This window comes from Lepus europaeus, chromosome 5, assembly GCF_033115175.1.
Source record: "Lepus europaeus isolate LE1 chromosome 5, mLepTim1.pri, whole genome shotgun sequence".
NCBI lineage: Eukaryota > Metazoa > Chordata > Mammalia > Lagomorpha > Leporidae > Lepus > Lepus europaeus.
The window spans coordinates 108,353,000-108,371,328 of record NC_084831.1 but is presented as its reverse complement, the minus strand read 5'-3'; the positions used below and the strand labels follow the sequence as shown (position 1 = coordinate 108,371,328).

Genomic DNA, 18,329 nt, shown 5'->3' with positions numbered 1-18,329 from the left:
AGTCCTTTGTGTCTGTGTTCAAGGGCATGGGCTGAGGCAACAAGGCCCCTTTACTTCCAGATCTTTGATGGAAATCTTCCCTTTGTTGCTTGATGGACCCATCTTTCAAAGGAGGAAAAGTTGAAACTTCCCCTTTTCAGAGCTACTAAAAAGGGCTTTGTGTTAGAAATCACTGTTTCTCAGATCGTGAACAGGCAGCAGCATGAGGGCAGCCTGCTCATGCTACCTCAGGTTAGAGGTTGGGGGCAGGTGCAAGTGGACACAACACAGGCCAGCGTCAGCCGTTGGTTCATAATGCTAGCGGTTCCTCCTGACTTAGTGGAGAGCAGTTAAACGTTCCTCAAAGGCAGAAGAAGTACTGTTTGAGAGTCCAGTGGTTGATTCAGGCAGACAAACAAGCTTTGTCAGATTTCATCAGCAACCCTGGAGGAAGATTGAGGATGTGATGGGCCGACTTTATCTTCCCAGTCCTTACAGCCAAGTTCTGCTTTGTCGGTATAAGCTCAAAATCCACAGTCCTGAGCATCAGGCATTGCCAGTCCCAGGTAGTGGGTCCAGCAGACTTGAGAGTCCTCCTGCCCCAGCCATTCAGGTGTTAGTTCTAGACCAGGGAGGCTTCTCCTCAAAGAGATGGCAGCAGGTCAGAGGATGGGAGGAAGCCATACATGGGTTCATGTAAATAGCTCTTAAGAACAGAAGCCTCCGGTGCCAGGTAGGTGATCCAGGCTCAGGTTCAACAGGTACCTAGATAATAGAGAAGATTGAATACTATAATCAGTGCTGCCTGTTTTCACAACCAGAGCCTTCCCTCCAGCCTTCCCCTCCACTTACACATCATCATTATAGCCATCTCGTTCTTAAGAAGGGCAGGTTACTCTTACTGCATCCTTATACTGAGGATCTCTACTTTATGATGACATAGGTTAACACCTGTGAAACCATCATCATGATGAAAATAGCAAATATATCACTCCCAAAAAGTTTCACTTTCGTATATTTAAATTTTTAAATTTATTTCCATTTTATTTGAAAGGTAGGTAGGGAGAGCAGAAGAGATAGATGCTTCTTCCATCTTTTGGTTTAATCTCTAGATGCCTACAGTGGCTGGAGCTAAGAGAGAATCTCTTTCTTAAGTGCCTGCAGCATCTGCGACTAGGTCAGGCCAGAGGCAGGTGTTCAAGGCTCAATCTGGGTCTCCCATGTAGGGTACAGGGACCCAAGTGTTTGAAGCATCACCAACTGCCTCCCAAGATGCCCATTAGCAGGAAGCTGAGGAGCAGGTATTTGGGCTCTCTGACATAGGAGGTAAGCTCCCCCAGAGTCATCTCAACCACTGTGCTAAATGTCTGTCACCACTTTCGTATTTGAAAGATATTGCTAGATAAGTGATTCTAAGTTGGTAGTTACTTTGACTAATATTAAGGTGTCCTTCCTTCACACACTTTTGTGATTTGCATTGTTTTCCTTGAGAAATTGTTTTATCTTTGTTCATGTGTACATGATGTTCTTTTTTCCCTGTCTTACCATATTATTAAATTTTTCTGTTTATTACTGGGCTAAAGCAGTTTGGAAGTGATATAACTTATGTAATTTCTTTAATACTTCTTATACATGGGAGAAATTGAGCTTCTTCAGTCTGTACATTTATAGTTTTCATCAAATTTGGAAAATTTCTGTCCATAATTATTATTTCTTCCAATATTTTCTTTTCTCTTCCCTCTTTCTTCTCTTTAGGAATACCTATAATTAAACTTAGGAGTTTATTAGTGTGATTATGACTCACCATTGCTATTCTTTTTTCTCCAGTGTTTTCCTGAGTTGCATTTTGGATAAAATTAACAGCAGATTAAGCATCATCAAAGAAAAGATTAGTGATTTTGAAGACAGCAATAGAAGGTGACATCATGCTTACAAATGAAGTCTTAGGTAACTGAAATATCAGTTGATGTCACTATGCCCTTTGAGATTTAATTAAAATTGGCTTTTGATTCCTGTTACATTTATGTGGGAAATCTAATGTCTTCCCATACTTTCTAGAAATATTCCTTCTTTCTTTCTTTTTAAGATTTATTTATTTGAAAGGCAGGAATAGAGAGGGAGACAGAAAGATCTTCCATCCACTGGTTCACTCCCCTGATGGTCATAGCAGCTGGGGCTGGGCCAGTCTGAAGTCAGGAGCCTGGAACTCCAACCTGGTCTCCCATGTGGGTGGCAGGGTCCAAGTATTTGGGCCATCTTCTGCTTTCCTGGGTGCATTAGCAGAGAACTAGATGGACAGTAGAGCAGCTGAGACTTGAAATGGCACACAGATAGGGTGCCAGCATCACAGTGTTTTACCACACTGCACCACAACTCTGGCTCCATTTCTAGAAATTTCCACCCTTTAGGTTCTCATTGTTGCTCATAGTTCCTGCTGTCTGCTATACTCCCTGAATGCCAAGGCTTTTTATTGCCTCCCCTTTACATAGAGCCTTAAATTAAAAACGATTAACTTCATTTTAAAATGTTCTCTAAAACATTCTCATCAGATCTTTGTGTGTAGTAGACTTGATTTTGAAGGTTTGTGATGAATAGATTTTATATTGAAGCAATGCAAATCCTTTAAAATTGCTGAGAATAATAACGATGACATCAAGCCTTAAACTGTTACTGTTCTATAAGTGCTATTGTGCTTTGACCAATTTAATTTTTACAATAGTCCTATAAAGGTAACTATGATGATTTCATATTTTATTGAAGGGGAACTGAGACACAGAGGTTCATCCAAATCATCCAACCATTAACTGTAAAGATAGTAGTATTATTTAAGTCAGGAAAGTTTTTCTAAAGATCAGATGAAAGAATCCCTGTAAAGATGCTTAGCACAGTACCTGACAGTGTGGTTCTCTAAAATAGGTTAGCTATTGAGAGATGCTTAGATTAATAATGATGTTTCAGGTTTTCTTCAGAGTCATCTAGGGAATAGAGTGGGTGAGTATATAGATAAAATTGGTTATAAATGGCTTGTTTTTGAATGTAGATGGTAAGTTCAGTGGAATTGAACTTCTAATATGTGTTTAAAATTGTATGTAATTTTAAAATGGAAAAATTGGAAAATGAAGTAGAGTCAATTGTAAAAGATTTTTCTACATACTCAGTTTGGATACAAACAAGATAATGTATTTTCATAGATGTGTCAGGATCAACTCTGATCAGTTATTATCATAGAGAAAATTACAAGGAATAATGAAACTGTACTCACTTGGCAAGTAAAGAGTAGAGTTTAGGACTTAATAAAAAATGTTGTTAGCTAAGTGATTCTCAGGGTTTTTTTTGTTGTTAATTAATTAATTAATTAATTTGAAAGGCAGGTATAGGGTTGGGGAAGCAACAGTGAACGCTTCTATCCACTGGTTCACTCCCCAAATGACATTAGCAAGGAGCTGGATCAGAAATGGAGTGATTGGGACTCAGAACAGGTGCCCATATAGGATGTTAGCTTAACCTGCTGCACCACAACACCAGCCTCATTCTCAACCTTTTAAGAAACAGCCTTTTTATGATTCATCCCCCATCCTTTACTCATGAACACCATAGTTTTAAAAAAACTAAAAACCAAATTAAATATAATTGATTTCTAAATAGTAACAAAAATAAGTATGCTTATCAATTCTAATCAAAACTGAATAACGCTGCTATGTTTATTATAATTTTTGTAATTCTAAAGTACAGAAATCCTGAGCTAACATAGTTTTTAGTTAGACCTTTTGAAATGCTGCTGAAATTGTCTCAGTATGATCATGAAATCCACATTAAAATTCACTAGTGCATCCGGCACTGTGGCGTAGTGTGTAAAGCTTCTGCCTGTGATACCAGCATCCCATATGGACATTGCTTTGAGTCCCATATGTTCCACTTCCAATCCAGCTCCCTGCTAATGCACTTGGAAAAGCAGCAGGGGATGGCCCAAGTCCTTGGGCCCCTGCACCCATGTGGCAGACCTGGAAGAAGCTCCTGGCTCCTGGCTTTGGCCTGGCCCAGTGCTGACCACTGCGGCCATTTGAAGGGTGTACCAGCAGATGGAAGATCTTTCTCTCTGTCTCTCCCACTCTCTCTCTCTGTAACTCTGACTTTCAAATAAATAAATCTTAAAAAAAAAAAAATCACTGCTTTATATTACAAGATTAAAATCTAAAATTTCTCCAAGTATTGACATATTAATCATTTACACTCAGTCTGTTTATTGTTATTCTTTCTCCCCATTTCTGACATATTTTAACTATAAATTTGAAAGTATTTCACAGGTTTTCAAAGGTAGCTTGTAATCAAAATTTCTTCCATAGTGTCTCTTTGTTTTTAAAGTTCTTGCTAGTGTTTTTCTTCTAATTGTACAATTGAAATTTGTTCAAGTGACCAGAGACAAATCTGATTATTAATTTTCCATCTGTCCTTTTGATTTTTCACCATTATTTATTTTCTTAATCTAACTCAGCAATATGTACAGGCCTCTTTAGCATCTGATATCTTCCTTCTCTTCTAGCTTTGTGTTCTTCCTTTTTGCCCTAAAAATGACAGGTGGCTTCAGGACACTATACTTTTGTATGTCCAGATTTATCCCTACCCCTGCCCCCAGAGCTCTTCTCTTCCCCCCTGAGATTGTCTAACAAGAAAGCTCTTATTTTTAGCATCCCATTCAGGTTGTCAAACTCTATGTATGAGAAGTAAAGTATACATATTTTCTTTCATCCATCTGTATCATGGTTAGAAAAATTATTTTTGTTTCTTGTTCACATGAATTCATTCTGATATTTACAGAAATATTCCAGAAACACTGGGATGTTGAGAAATTTGTATAAGATGATATTTTGTAGATTAAAAGTTTGTGAATTTTGATAATAGTTGACTTTTTTTAACCAAATACTTTCCTATTTGCTGACGTCATCAAATTTCAAAAAGAACTTTCTTAAAAAAATGTAAATAAAGCTCATGAAGTTAAAAAGGTTTAACGTGAAATTCTTGTTTTTACTTTATTTGCACAACTTGGACATAGTAAAACTTTCTGTTGGACACAGAGCAATCCTAGTATATAGATGAACCAAATATTGCTCGTCAGTGAAGAAACAGTCTTTGGGTCCCTTTCCTCTTAGTAGAAACTCTTTAAAAGTCTTTTAAAATAAAATACCTACATACTTCTTTCTGCTGTTTAATATCTTATACAAGTTGTAATGTGTTTGACTTTATTGGTAGCTTATTTGTTTTAAAAATATTCTCTTTAAAAATGATTAAACTGGTAAGTTTTAGAATGTTCATTTTACCACTATAAAACATTTCCTTAAATGAGTGCTCAGAGTAAAATCCATTCTTACTAGCTGTTTTCCTGATACATCTCCCCCAATTGCTCTACTTTACCTTCAGCTGAACTCCATTCTTGCTTTATTGCTTGAATCCCACCACTGAGCAAGCTTTTTTTTTTTTTTTTTATCTTATAAAACCTTCCTGGCCGGCGCCGCCGCTTACTAGGCTAATCCTCTGCCTTGCGGCGCCGGCACACGGGGTTCTAGTCCTGGTCGGGGCGCCGGATTCTGTCCCGGTTGCCCCTCTTCCAGGCCAGCTCTCTGCTGTGGCCCGGGAAGGCAGTGGAGGATGGCCCAAGTGCTTGGGCCCTGCACCCCATGGGAGACCAGGAGAAGCACCTGGCTCCTGCCTTTGGGTCAGTGCAGTGCGCCGGCCGCGGCGGCCATTGGAGGTGAACCAACGGCAAAAGGAAGACCTTTCTCTCTGTCTCTCTCTCACTGTCCACTCTCCCTGTCAAAAAATTTAAAGGGAAAAAAAAAAAAAAACCTTCCTGGCTGGCGCCGTGGCTCAATAAGCTAATCCTCTGCCTGCGGCGCCGGCACACCAGGTTCTAGTCCCAGTCGGGGTGCCGGATTCTGTCCCGGTTGCTCCTCTTCCAGGCCAGCTCTTAGCTGTGGCCCGGGAAGGCAGTGGAGGATGGCCCAAGTGCTTGGGCCCTGCACCTGCATGGGAGACCAGGAGAAGCACCTGGCTCCTGCCATCGCATCAGCGCGGTGCGCCAGCTGCAGCGGCCATTGGAGGGTGAACCAACGGACAAGGAAGACCTTTCTCTCCGTCTCTCTCTCTCTCTCACTGTCCACTCTGCCTGTCAAAAAACAAACAAACAAACAAAAAAACCCCTTCCTTTAATGTAAGCACTTTCATTGCATTTCCTCCTGTCTGCCTGAGAACTTCACTGAGGGCACAGATACCTAGATTATGAAATCTTCCTCCTCTTCTGAATTCCTGTCTTTCAGTGATTTGTGTCAGTACCTGAAACACTTAATTTCCAGTGACCTAGATTCTGCCTTAAATAGGCATGTGATTTTCAGGCCATCCCGGGACCTTTCCATAATTGTTGCAAATCACCAAAACTGCTGATCTCTCTGACAGTTTTTCCAGCATATCTGTTTGGCTCTACCAACCAATACTATATCTTGATCTTTCATCTGCGCTACTTAGTGTCTTAGAGTTGTAGCTGGTCTTTCCCCTTATATTTTCTTCAGGTCTTTTATATTTCTGTATGATGAATTCTCTAGAATAAAAATCTGATTAATACGTTCTTTTTAGGTTTCTTCAAGAGCTTCCTATTACATCAAGAATAAAATGTATGAATAGCAAGGCATACCCTATCTCACAACCTGCTTCTGGATTTTATCAGTTATTGTCTCATATCCTGACCATCATATGTTTTTCTTTGGTGATAGTGAAGTATTTATTACACAATAAACATGTTTCTGCACTTAGGATGCTATTCTGACTTCTCTGTGAAGCTTTCATTGGTTTGAGGCTGAATATATAAATATCTTGTCATGGTATGGTCATTACAAATTTGTGCCTATTTATTACTAGAATGTGAATCATAAGGGATCATTTTATCCATGTAAAAAGCATATAGAAGAAACTAGAAAAAATTAAGTTTATTTCTTTGAAAGAGTGACACAGAGAGATGTTCCATCTGCTGATTCACTCCCCAAATGGTTTCGGCAGCCGAGTCTGGGTCTGGGTCTGGCCCTGGCCAACGCCAGAAACTCCATTTGGGTCTCCTATATGGATTGAAGGGGCCCTAGCACTTGAGCCATCTTCATTGCCTTCCCAAACATGGTAGCAGGGAGCTGGACTGGAAGTGGAGCAACCAGGACTGAAACTGGCACTGCAGTGTGGGATGCTGGTGTCACAGGCAGTACTTTAATCTGATGTACCACAAAGCTAACCTGAATGATTTTTGAGTTAATGAATAATTTATAAAAAGGAAATAAAGCTATCAAAGAAAGCTATTAGTGTAGCTTCTTAGTAACCAAAGAAACCTAGGATTAATAGTAAATCTTAAGTTTTCACTATTAGAAAACTTTAGTATATACCACTCATGTTGATGGTTATAATAAAACAGGTATTAGTATTTTTAGTTGATACAAGCTTTTGGAAAAATTTTGCTTACAGCTGAAAAGTTACTTCAAATGTGATTATGAAGATGAATAAGTTACATAAAATAACTTGCATGTTATGATTATACTTTTCATAATTAAAAAAGAAACCATATATTATGGTAGCAGCAGTGATCTGTTTGATGTTGGAACTGTTAATAGTTTTCCCTCTTTTGATAGTATTTCCTATAATGTGCTTGTATTTTATGACTTAAAATGTATTTAACTTGTCCCGGTACTTAGATTTTAGGGGAAAAAAAAAAAGTAGTCCTGAATTAAAATCCTAATACAAGGGAGTCAAACATTTTTTTTTTTGTAAGTTTTTCCTTTTATGACGGCTTATCTGGTCTGAAGAGCAGGAATTACCATTTAAAAGTTGCTATGGGGGTGTTGCTTAAAATTATATAAATGAAATGTGTTCTCTTTATATAAATTATTTTAAGTTGCTATTGAGGTAGGACTGGCCAGTATATGGAGTTGATCATTTCAGTGAGGTTTCAAGATTTATGCATGTTGCTATTCTTGATTTCCAGAATCTTAATAGTAAATTTTCTGTTTTAAATATAGTTTTGTTTTATTTTGAAGGTATCAGTTTTTGGAAGAAGCTTTTCAAAATCAGAAAGGTGCAATTGAGAATCTACTGGCTAAGCTTCTTGAGAAGAAGAATTATGTTCATTTTGCAGCTACTCAGGTGCAAAATAGGTAAATGTGTTGCCTTAAATCTATACTTTTCCTATAAAGATTGTTAAAGAGAAGTGGGTCCAGTTTAAATTTGTTTTCCTCCTATACTATTTTAAGTACAGATTGAAAACTTCTTCCACAGGGAAATGGTGTAATTCGAATTTGGTATTATTTTCGTTAGTTACACAAAATTTAACTGGCCAAAGTTTGTGTACTCTTTTAAAATACATTTTGATTTTATAATGAGCAAGAATCTATTCTGCTAGGCTTTGACTTATAAAAACAAATTAATATTAAGACCATTGAAGTATAAAATTTAGAGACTATGTGAACACAAAATATTCGGGAGAGAGTATCAAGAGTAATGAGCAGATTTCCCCATCTATAAAACAGGCATCAAAAACAGTACTTACCTTAGTAACTTGCATATAAGATGAATACAGAGTACAGTTTTGGGCACATAGTAAATAGTCAGATATTAGCTGCTGTTACTATTTTTATCTTTAGTATCATTATATAAAATTTATTCTGTTTTGATACATTTGTAAATGGGAGTAAGTCCCATGAGAGAGCAGATTAACAAGGTTAGGACTTTTGCACTACAAAGACAAACACTTGGAGCTGGCAGAATTAAAACTTGTGAATTCCCAGAGGTATGAAAAGGTATGTGTTTATTATATAGACTCAAAAACATTCTGTAGACTCAGAAGATTCAGGGAAGACATATATTATGATAAAACTATGCACAGATTTCAAAATTTTTTTATAAAAAATTTTACTTTTATAATTTCCATGAACCATTTGAAGTACCCTGTTGGATGCCAAAAATACTAAATAGTTCAATGTGTCAATGAAATATCACTTTAACACATGGTAGAATTTTTCATCTTAAGTGATACAAAAAGAAAATTAAAGGTTCTTCTGGGGCCACTAGTAGATACAGTATATACACATTGCTCATAGATTTTTTTTTTCCCCAAATATCTGGATGTTTTAGGTTAAATTGCTAATATGTTATGGCTGATATTGGAGAGGATAACTTTGTCTTCTCTCAATTTATAGATAAATATCTCCTTTCAAAGGAAGTTAGTTGATTCATATGGTCGTCCCATATTCTTATGTGTACATTTTTTATGTATATCTTTGACATTCTTTGTAAATGTTTCTGAACCTGTATACAGAAGCATAGTGAAGTCATTTACATGTTACGTAAGATTGCAGAGGGTTGGAGAAATTAATGACTTCATCTCCAAAAAGCTTAAAAAATAAGTGTTAAAATCTCTAATGATAACTTCCTTTTAGACATATTATTCAGTGACCTATCTCCATTATTTTTTATTGTATATTTTTTTTCTTTCTTCACATTTGAACATACAGTTCAAACATCAAACTGTTTAGGTTCCAGTAAAGAAACTAAGGCTAATTATTCTCTGCTTTCAGCATGCTAAATGATTTTTTATCTTTAGATCAATCACTTTACCTTTGAGGCCTTAACTATCACTAGTAATTAGAACCTTTTTTTAAAGGGTCTTCCATTTAGCTTAATAAGGACAGAATTCAATAAAATTTCCAAATAAGTACCCAAACAAGTAGTGATATACAGACAAAGGAGGACATATTACTGTTGGTTAGAGTGTTTTAAAGTTATTCAAATTTGAATTTGGCAAATAAAGGTAGTTTAAGGGCTGAAAGTGTGAGTTATAGTTTGTACAGAAGAAGAATGTATAACAGTTGAAGGCTGCCTCTTATGATTATTGTTGACATTTTATATATTCATGTTGGTGGGATTCCCCACTTCCCGTTTTATAAGTACCAACGTTATTAGCCACTTCATGTTTGCAACCAAACTTTCATGACCACTATCAGTGTTCATAACTATTTCTACAGATATCTAACATTTATTCTTTAAAATGAATTGAAAATATCTTATGCCTTTTACTGTATACGGTAAGAAACCATTTTGAGAGGAAATTAATGGATGTATCAGAACACATTTGAAGTGGTTAAATTATAAGTGAAACTAAATACTTCTGAGTTCAACTCCTACCCTTTCAAAAAGACAGTATTGGTTGTTATATCCTTCTTTTGCACATTGTTTGTAAAAAGTATTGTGATTACACAGAACCAATGTGCCAATTTGATTCTAATAAGAAATCCTTGGTGTCAGACATTTGCATCACATCCACTTTGTCAGTGGCTTTAGGAAGTTGCCATGCAGCTTAATAAACTGGCCTTTATGTGCTTAATTTAAAATTACTAAATACTAAATTCATTCTTTGTCTATATACATAGCTTGTTTGGACCAAATTGAGTGGGTCAGGTGTGCCGAAACATAGGTTGTACATTTTGACTTAAGTTTTAATTACTCGGTTAAGTGCCCAGTTGGATGAATTTCTGTAACAATTGATGACTCAGAGACATAGGATAAATTGATAACCTAATGATGCATTTCTCTTATTCAGGATAAAAGAAGTAAATGAGACTAACAAACGAGTAGAACAGGAAATTAAAGTGGCCATTTTCACCCTTATCAATGAAATTAATAAGAAAGGAAAATCTCTCTTACAGCAGCTAGAGGTATGGTTCAAAGCCAAAATAAAACAAAAACTGCTTCTCTTGCTCTTCAGCTGTTTTAATGTTTATTGAAAATTCTTAGATGGGTTGGGGGGCATGGAAATAAAGTAAAATACAAAATAAGGTTTTTTGGTTTTGTTTTTTTTTTTTCATTTGCTACTGGGAAGGAAACTTTTTTTTTTTTTTTAAAGTAACTTTGGAGCCCAATTCAGTAACACAGATTTTAGCTATATGTGTCAGGAGAAAGTGATATCTTCTTAGGAATGAAATGCTGAAATGTGATGTAAATGAAAACGCAGGCCCACATTTCCCCCTCCCCTCTTTATATGAAACCTCAGTTTGACTTTTTCTTATAAATGCATGTTGAGCTTCTGCTTAAGTCTTCCGTGTTTCACTTTATTTTCAAAATATTTTAGTAGTTTTGCCAAAAATGTAACTTATTTTGAAATTTATAATCCTTAAACTTCCTGGTAATTTTGTGGTTGGTATTAGGTCTTTGTGTTGCCTATTTTGAGTTAATATGTAGATGTGCATTTCTAAATGAGAATGTAGTCAGTTTGTGAAATCCAAATTAATTTCTAATCAGATTCATCTCTGCTGGCCCTCGGTTGATTTGTTCTCAGCACCTTTCAAGAATCAATCTTCTTAAGCAGTTGAATTTTAGAAAAGTTTGTTTTATGTTTGAAAATTTAATGCTCCTAACTAGGCTCAGATGATACGGGATTATGTTTTCTACACCACTAAATATAAAAATTTAAGCTGTGTATTTGACTGTTTAACTTCTATTACTTCACAATTTCCACAGTCGATTTAATGTGAGCAGAATATTTTCTCTGTATTTCTATCTTTTAGATACTCCTTTTCTATTGAAACACAGTTGTGAGATGAAAAGTTCTCTCACCCATTTCTTTCAAGTTGGGGATCTCTTTCCTGTTGTATATCTAGTCAGTTGGATTTAACCCTAACAGATTTTTTTCCCCCATGTGAATGGAGAGTGCTTAGCAATAACTATTTTTATATTTTAATTTATTGTAAATACATTTTAGCTATAAATCTAAAATACTTGTAAAGCCATTTCAAGAGCTTTTGAATTAAAACATGCTTATTAAAGCTAAATTATCTGTAAATACACCTACTCCTTACCTGATGGTCATTTGAGAAATGTGTTTTCTAGTATAACAGGTTCTTGAACTTTGTAAAAGAGGTTTTCTGAAATTTTACAAAGGGGAATTCTAGTGAAGTTACAAAGCAAACTTCTCATTTGAATAATTTTGTCCATTGGTTCACATTATAAAGTGAACAGCTTATTTCTTTAGGAAAAACATTGTCCAGTAAACCATATTGTATCATTTTTGGGAGAACATAGTAAAGAAAACAGTAGATAGGTTGTTAGGCATGCTGTCAAAGCACATGGAACATTATCCATTCCTTCTGAGACTTTTAGTTTTTTTGTTTTTTGTTTTTTGTTTGTTTGTTTGACAGAGTTAGACAGTGAGAGAGAGAGACAGAGAGAAAGGTCTTCCTTCCGTTGGTTCACCCCCCAAATGGCTACTACAGCTGGTGTGCTGCGCTGATCCAAAGCCAGGAGCCAGGTGCTTCTCCTGGTCTCCCATGTGGGTGCAGGGCCCAAGCACTTGGGCCATCCTCCACTGCCTTCCCGGGCCATAGCAGAGAGCTGGACTGGAAGAGGGGCAACCAGGACAGACTCTGCTGCCTCGACTGGGACCAGAACCCCGGGGTACTGGCACCGCAGGCGAAGGGTTAGCTTAGTGAGCTGCAGCGCTGGCAGACTTTTAGTTCTTATAAAGCAGTTATTTTTCCTTTGTAGCATTTCACTGTATTTGGTTTTTCCAGTCTGGCCAGTGCTTCCTTCCCTTCTGTTCTTTATGAGCTTTTGTCATATCAAACGTTTTTTTAATTCTTCCTCTTAAGGGTTCTGGAATTTTATATTTTTCATTTTCCAAGATTTTAACTTCAGCCTCTTGCCTTACCAGTAGGTGGCACTAGTGACACAACATTTTCTTTGGCCTGAAATGTGTAGTCAGCTTAGATTATGTAAAATTTCTAAAGGTCAGCTCATTATGCCATAAACTCTGTATGTTGGATTAACCTAATAGGAAGACCCTTTTTAACAGACATGTTATGTGCTGAAAGAAAAGAGACATCAATCAACATTAATTTCTGTAAGTGGAATGTCCTGTTTAGTGTAGACAAATTTTAGGCCTACTTTTATCAGTGAATTTTCCTCTGATCAATAATAGGCTTATTAAATAATAATGAGCTGACACTTATTTCATTTTTGAAAGAAATGTAGGTATTGTGGCAATCTGCAGTAATTTGGATTGAGTTTTTTTTCATACAGAAGTCTTCAGTGGAGCTCTTTTTCTGTTTCAGAATGTTACAAAAGAAAGACAGATGAAGTTACTCCAGCAACAGAATGACATCACGGGCCTATCCCGGCAGGTGAAGCATGTTATGAACTTTACAAATTGGGCAATTGCTAGTGGCAGCAGCACAGCACTATTGTACAGCAAGAGACTGGTGAGACACTTAGTATCTTGTTTTTCTTGATTGGCTTTATTAAGATATTTATATTCCATGAACTGCTGTTTAAAGTATAAATTTGAATTTTTGCAAATGTGATCACCGCTATTTCAAGACACAGAAAATTTCCGTCATTCCTAAAAACTTGCTTGTTCTCCTTTATCCCAGCAGTGGGCAACCACTAATCTGATCTCTGTCATTTTCTAGAATTTCATGTAAGTGAGATCATACCGTATGCACTGTTTGAAGACACCTAATTTCTTAAAGCAATTTGTTACCAGAAATAGCAGAAATACAGACATGGATGTTTGCTGTGATTTGATTGCCAATTTAAATATTTATAAAATCTTTTTCATATGAGATTGACACTGTGGAACTGTACAACGGGATACATTAAAGTTTGTGAAATTAAAAATAAAATAAAACTATTTTCAACATAAGCTCCATCAAGTTCAAGGCACTTTTTTTGTGAGTGAAGACACCAGGCATTTAGCCTTACCTGAAAATCTGAGTTGCTGGGAATTTATTTCTATTAGTACTGTCTTTTTTTATACTATTAACTGAAGAAAACTGAGCACACCTTAAAGATTTTTTAAGACCAGGTACCGGTAAAGCTATGTTTCATATTCTGTTAAAATTCTCAGAAGAAACACATTGGGATCTTGATCCCTCTTATTTAAAAAATTTAATTTAAAGCTCTGCTTTTGTCTGCAGCTGATAGGGTACAACAGTTTTGGTACACATCAAACAGAAAATTTCCTTCACTTTGATTTTGCAATCAGAATTTTGTAAGCTGAACCAATAAAAATATCTGTGGCATTGGCTGTAGTTTCTGTGGTTGCTTGTTCTGTCTCTGCTTAAAAGGAGTTACCCATTCTGAACTGCCAACTTTTGGAACATGGTCACCATGAACTTTTAGGGGAGCATCAATGATTTCATCCCTATTTTACCCAGGCATAATTATACATTTGATATCTTTTCTTGTTTCAGTTTAGCAAAATTCAGGTTGCTCTGATGGGGCTATTTTCAAACTAATGCCTATCGTTTTTAGTGCCTCAAACTAGATTATGTCCAACATGTTACAACAGGTTAATGTGCATTTATTTTGGTGCAAAAAATGTTGAAATCCTATAGTTCTTTCAAAATACGTATTTTCCATGAACTTTTTGAAGATGTCTTTGCATGAGCTTTTTTTATGTTTGTTTTGTAAGTTTTAAGACTAATGTGACTTTTTTCCTTTAAGATCACTTTCCAGTTGCGTCATATTTTGAAAGCACGATGTGATCCTGTCCCTGCTGCTAATGGAGCAATACGTTTCCATTGTGATCCTACCTTCTGGGCAAAGAATGTAGTTAATTTAGGTGAGAAATAATTAGTTTTATGAGTATAACTTGGAACTAAATTAGGATAAAACATCTAATGCAAATTTTAGATAAAAATTTTCAACTTTAAAATGTAAACTACTTGGAAAATGATGTTATTCATTGGAAGCTAACTTTAGCTATAATGTTTATTTTTGTTGCTGTCATTCTGTTTTAACAATGTTGAATTTGTATTTTTTTTTTTTTAATATGTACCGTTTCTAGGTCCTTCTCCTCTATTCTTTTTTTTTTTTTTTTTTTTTTGAAAGGCAGAGTGAACAGTGATAGAGACAGAGAGAAAGGTCTTCCTTTGCCGTTGGTTCACCCTCCAATGGCCGCTGCGGCCGGCACACCGCGCTGATCCAATGGCAGGAGCCAGGTGCTTCTCCTGGTCTCCCATGCAGGTGCAGGGCCCAAGCACTTGGGCCATCCTCCTCTGCACTCCCGGGCCACAGCAGAGAGCTGGCCTGGAAAAGGGGCAACCGGGACAGAATCTGGCACTCCGACTGGGACTAGAACCCGGTGTGCCTGCACTGCAAGTCGGAGGATTAGCCTATTGAGCCGCGGTGCCAGCCTTAAATACTGTTCTTATATACTGTTTCATATATAGATACAAGCAGTTGGTTGGGAGAATTTCTGAGTTTATGCTCATGTGTACACTGTAAGAGGGCCTTCAGGAAGCTGGCATGTGTGGTATTCACTTCTTGAGGGCTGTTAGAAAAAAGGTAGCCTTTTCACATGAAAAGTAAATAGGCTTAGCTGCTGTCTGTGATGCCATCATCTTGTATAAACATCCGGTCCAAGTCGCAGCTGCTGCACTTCCAATCCAGTTAATGTGCCTGGGAAAGCATCAGAAGATGGCCCAAGTACTTGGACCCTGGCCATCCATGTTGGAAATACAGATGAAGTTCGAGGTTCCAGGTTCCTGGGCTTCTACCTGGCCCAGGCCTGGCTGTTGTGACCATTTGGGGAGAACCAGCAAATGAAAGTTCTCTATCTCTGCCTTTCAAATACATAAATTAATTGGAAAAAAAGGGGGAGCAATTATTATATTATTCTGAATAATCAAGCCATTTTTTGGCTTTTGAGTATATTGTATTTCTGATCAATGTTATCTTTCAACGTAGCTCCCATCCATGCTTCTGGAAAGCTTCTGGAAGCTTTGAGATGCTGAAAGTTGGCAGAGGAAACAAAAGATAGTGATGAATCTGGAAAGTAGTTGATTTAGCTGGTAATACGCAAATTCTTCTCTTTTTAAAATCTTTCAGGTAATCTTGTAATAGAGAGTAAGCCAGCTCCTGGTTATACTCCTAATGTTGTTGTTGGGCAAGTTCCTCCAGGGACAAACCACATTAGTAAAACTCCCGGACAGATTAATTTAGCACAGCTTCGACTTCAGCACATGCAACAGCAAGTGTATGCACAGAAACATCAGCAGTTGCAACAGATGAGGATGCAACAGCCACCAGCACCTGTACCGACTACAACAACCACAACACAACAGCATCCTAGACAAGCAGCCCCTCAGATGTTACAACAACAGGTCAGTATTATGTCACTGTATTACTGAGAGATTACGAAGATCTCAAGACCACATTTTATCCTACACAGGTAAATTACACATCTTGAATTACTGGCAGGATTAGTGATCAGAGGTTACAGAGTTTAAATATTTGCTCTGTTATAGTATGGGGGAACCTTGAATAAACACAAAAATAACTAATTATGAGAAACAAGATTAACTCACTAATACTCTGTAAGTATACAAGTTCTTATCCTTATGCATCACATCTCTTTTGTTCCATGTATGCTGTGGCCAAAGAACCAGATTGTTTCTACCCAAAATCTGATCTGTTTTTCAGGCATTTGTTCAAATCATTCCCATTTGTTTGTCTCTCCTGCCCTACCACAATGAAAGCTATTATTTGAGGATGGAATATGATGGTATTGATATGCTTTTAAACATACACCTACACTACCACTTGAGAATAATAGGGAAATTTGGGAGTGATATACAAATGCTAGTTAAATTACCAATTCTCTCGAATTGAGGCTAAAGAAGAATGACTTAACCTTGCTACTTTATACCCTTTTGTACTCTTCTATTTTGACTAATTTACTTTTACCATAATATTTTATAATTGAAAGATTTATTTTAAAAATTGTTACATGAATTGCCATTTCTGTTCTTTATAGCCTCCAAGATTGATCAGTGTGCAAACAATGCAAAGAGGCAACATGAATTGTGGAGCTTTTCAAGCCCATCAAATGCGACTGGCTCAGAATGCTGCCAGAATACCAGGAATACCCAGGCACAGCGGCCCTCAATATTCCATGATGCAGCCACACCTCCAAAGACAAGTATGCCTAGAGTTACATTTGTAAGAATCACACAATTTTAAAACTAAGACACAATTTTTTTTTAAGATCAGTTGGTGGGGGGGAGGGTAATATATTTGAGAATTTAATTAATGCTCTATATCATTTTGTTATAGAAAAATACATACAAATGAATTTCTGTATTCAATTTCAAGAACCTTTTTGATCCCTTTAAACTGATAATTTTTGTTTGTTAAGAATCCCTGGTGTAGTTGAAACTGTTCAATTTGTAGAAGTGGAAAAGTTTGCTGGCGCCGCGGCTCACTAGGCTAATCCTCGGCCTTGCGGCGCTGGCACACCGGGTTCTAGTCCCGGTCGGGGTGCCGGATTCTGTCCCAGTTGTCCCTCTTCCAGGCCAGCTCTCTGCTGTGGCCAGGGAGTACAGTGGAGGATGGCCCAAGTCCTTGGGCCCTGCACCCCATGGGAAACCAGGATAGGCACCTGGCTCCTGCCATCGGATAAGCGCGGTGCGCCGACCGCAGCGCGCCAGCCGCAGCGGCCATTGGAGGGTGAACCAACGGCAAAGGGAAGACCTTTCTCTCTGTCTCTCTCTCACTGTCCACTCTGCCTCTCAAAAAAAAAAAAAAAAAAAGAAGAAGTGGTTTTTGTGATTTACCTGAAATTATAAGAGATAACGATTAAGCCAAGATCTGAACATTGCTTTCTTGAAATTTTTCTGTTCTTTTAATGTGACTTTTTGATCCTAATTTATGAAGAGGACTTTGCAAGTGACAGAGCTTGTAATATAATTTTTCTTTTGCTTTTCAAGTGTTATTTCTTAGATATGCTTAATCTTAAAAATAAGCATATTTAGAAATGTGCTTTATAATCCTTGCCTGAAGAGTAGATTATATTTGTATGGGAGATATGATTATACAATAAGGCCAGTTTTACATAGGTTTTCTGTTTATAAAATAATGGAGTTCACTTTTAGCTTCTAACAATGGTGCTGGGCCGGTGTCACGGCTCAATAGGCTAATCCTCCACCTGCTGCTCCAGCACCCCAGGTTCTAGTGTCGGTTGGGGCACCGGATTCTGTCCTGGTTGCCCCTCTTCCAGGACAGCTCTCTGCTGTGGCCCGGGAGTGCAGTGGAGGATGGCCCAAGTGCTTGGGCCCTGCACCCACATGGGAGACCAGGAGAGGCACCGGGCTCCTGGCTTCGGATCAACGAGGTGCACCGGCCACGGCGGCCATTGCGGGGTGAACTAACGGAAAAGCAAAGACCTTTCTCTCTTTCTCTCTCTCACTGTCCACTCTGCCTGTCAAAAGCAAACAAACAAACAAACAAACAAAAAACAGTGGTGTTTCTCAAAACATGCTTGTAAAGTCCAC

At 37.5% G+C, this 18,329-nt stretch overlaps 1 protein-coding gene across 2 annotated transcripts in view; it reads left to right on the top strand.

The window, feature by feature from the left end:
• TRIM33 (tripartite motif containing 33) overlaps positions 1 to 18,329 on the top strand; it is a 142,215-nt gene that overhangs the window by 93,711 nt on the left and 30,175 nt on the right. For both annotated transcript variants that reach the window (XM_062192014.1, XM_062192013.1), the window contains exons 5-10: positions 8,043 to 8,159; positions 10,601 to 10,715; positions 13,107 to 13,253; positions 14,500 to 14,617; positions 15,886 to 16,160; positions 16,814 to 16,978. In XM_062192014.1, the coding sequence (XP_062047998.1) occupies positions 8,043 to 8,159; positions 10,601 to 10,715; positions 13,107 to 13,253; positions 14,500 to 14,617; positions 15,886 to 16,160; positions 16,814 to 16,978 (937 nt within the window). The remainder of the gene's footprint in view (positions 1 to 8,042; positions 8,160 to 10,600; positions 10,716 to 13,106; positions 13,254 to 14,499; positions 14,618 to 15,885; positions 16,161 to 16,813; positions 16,979 to 18,329) is intronic.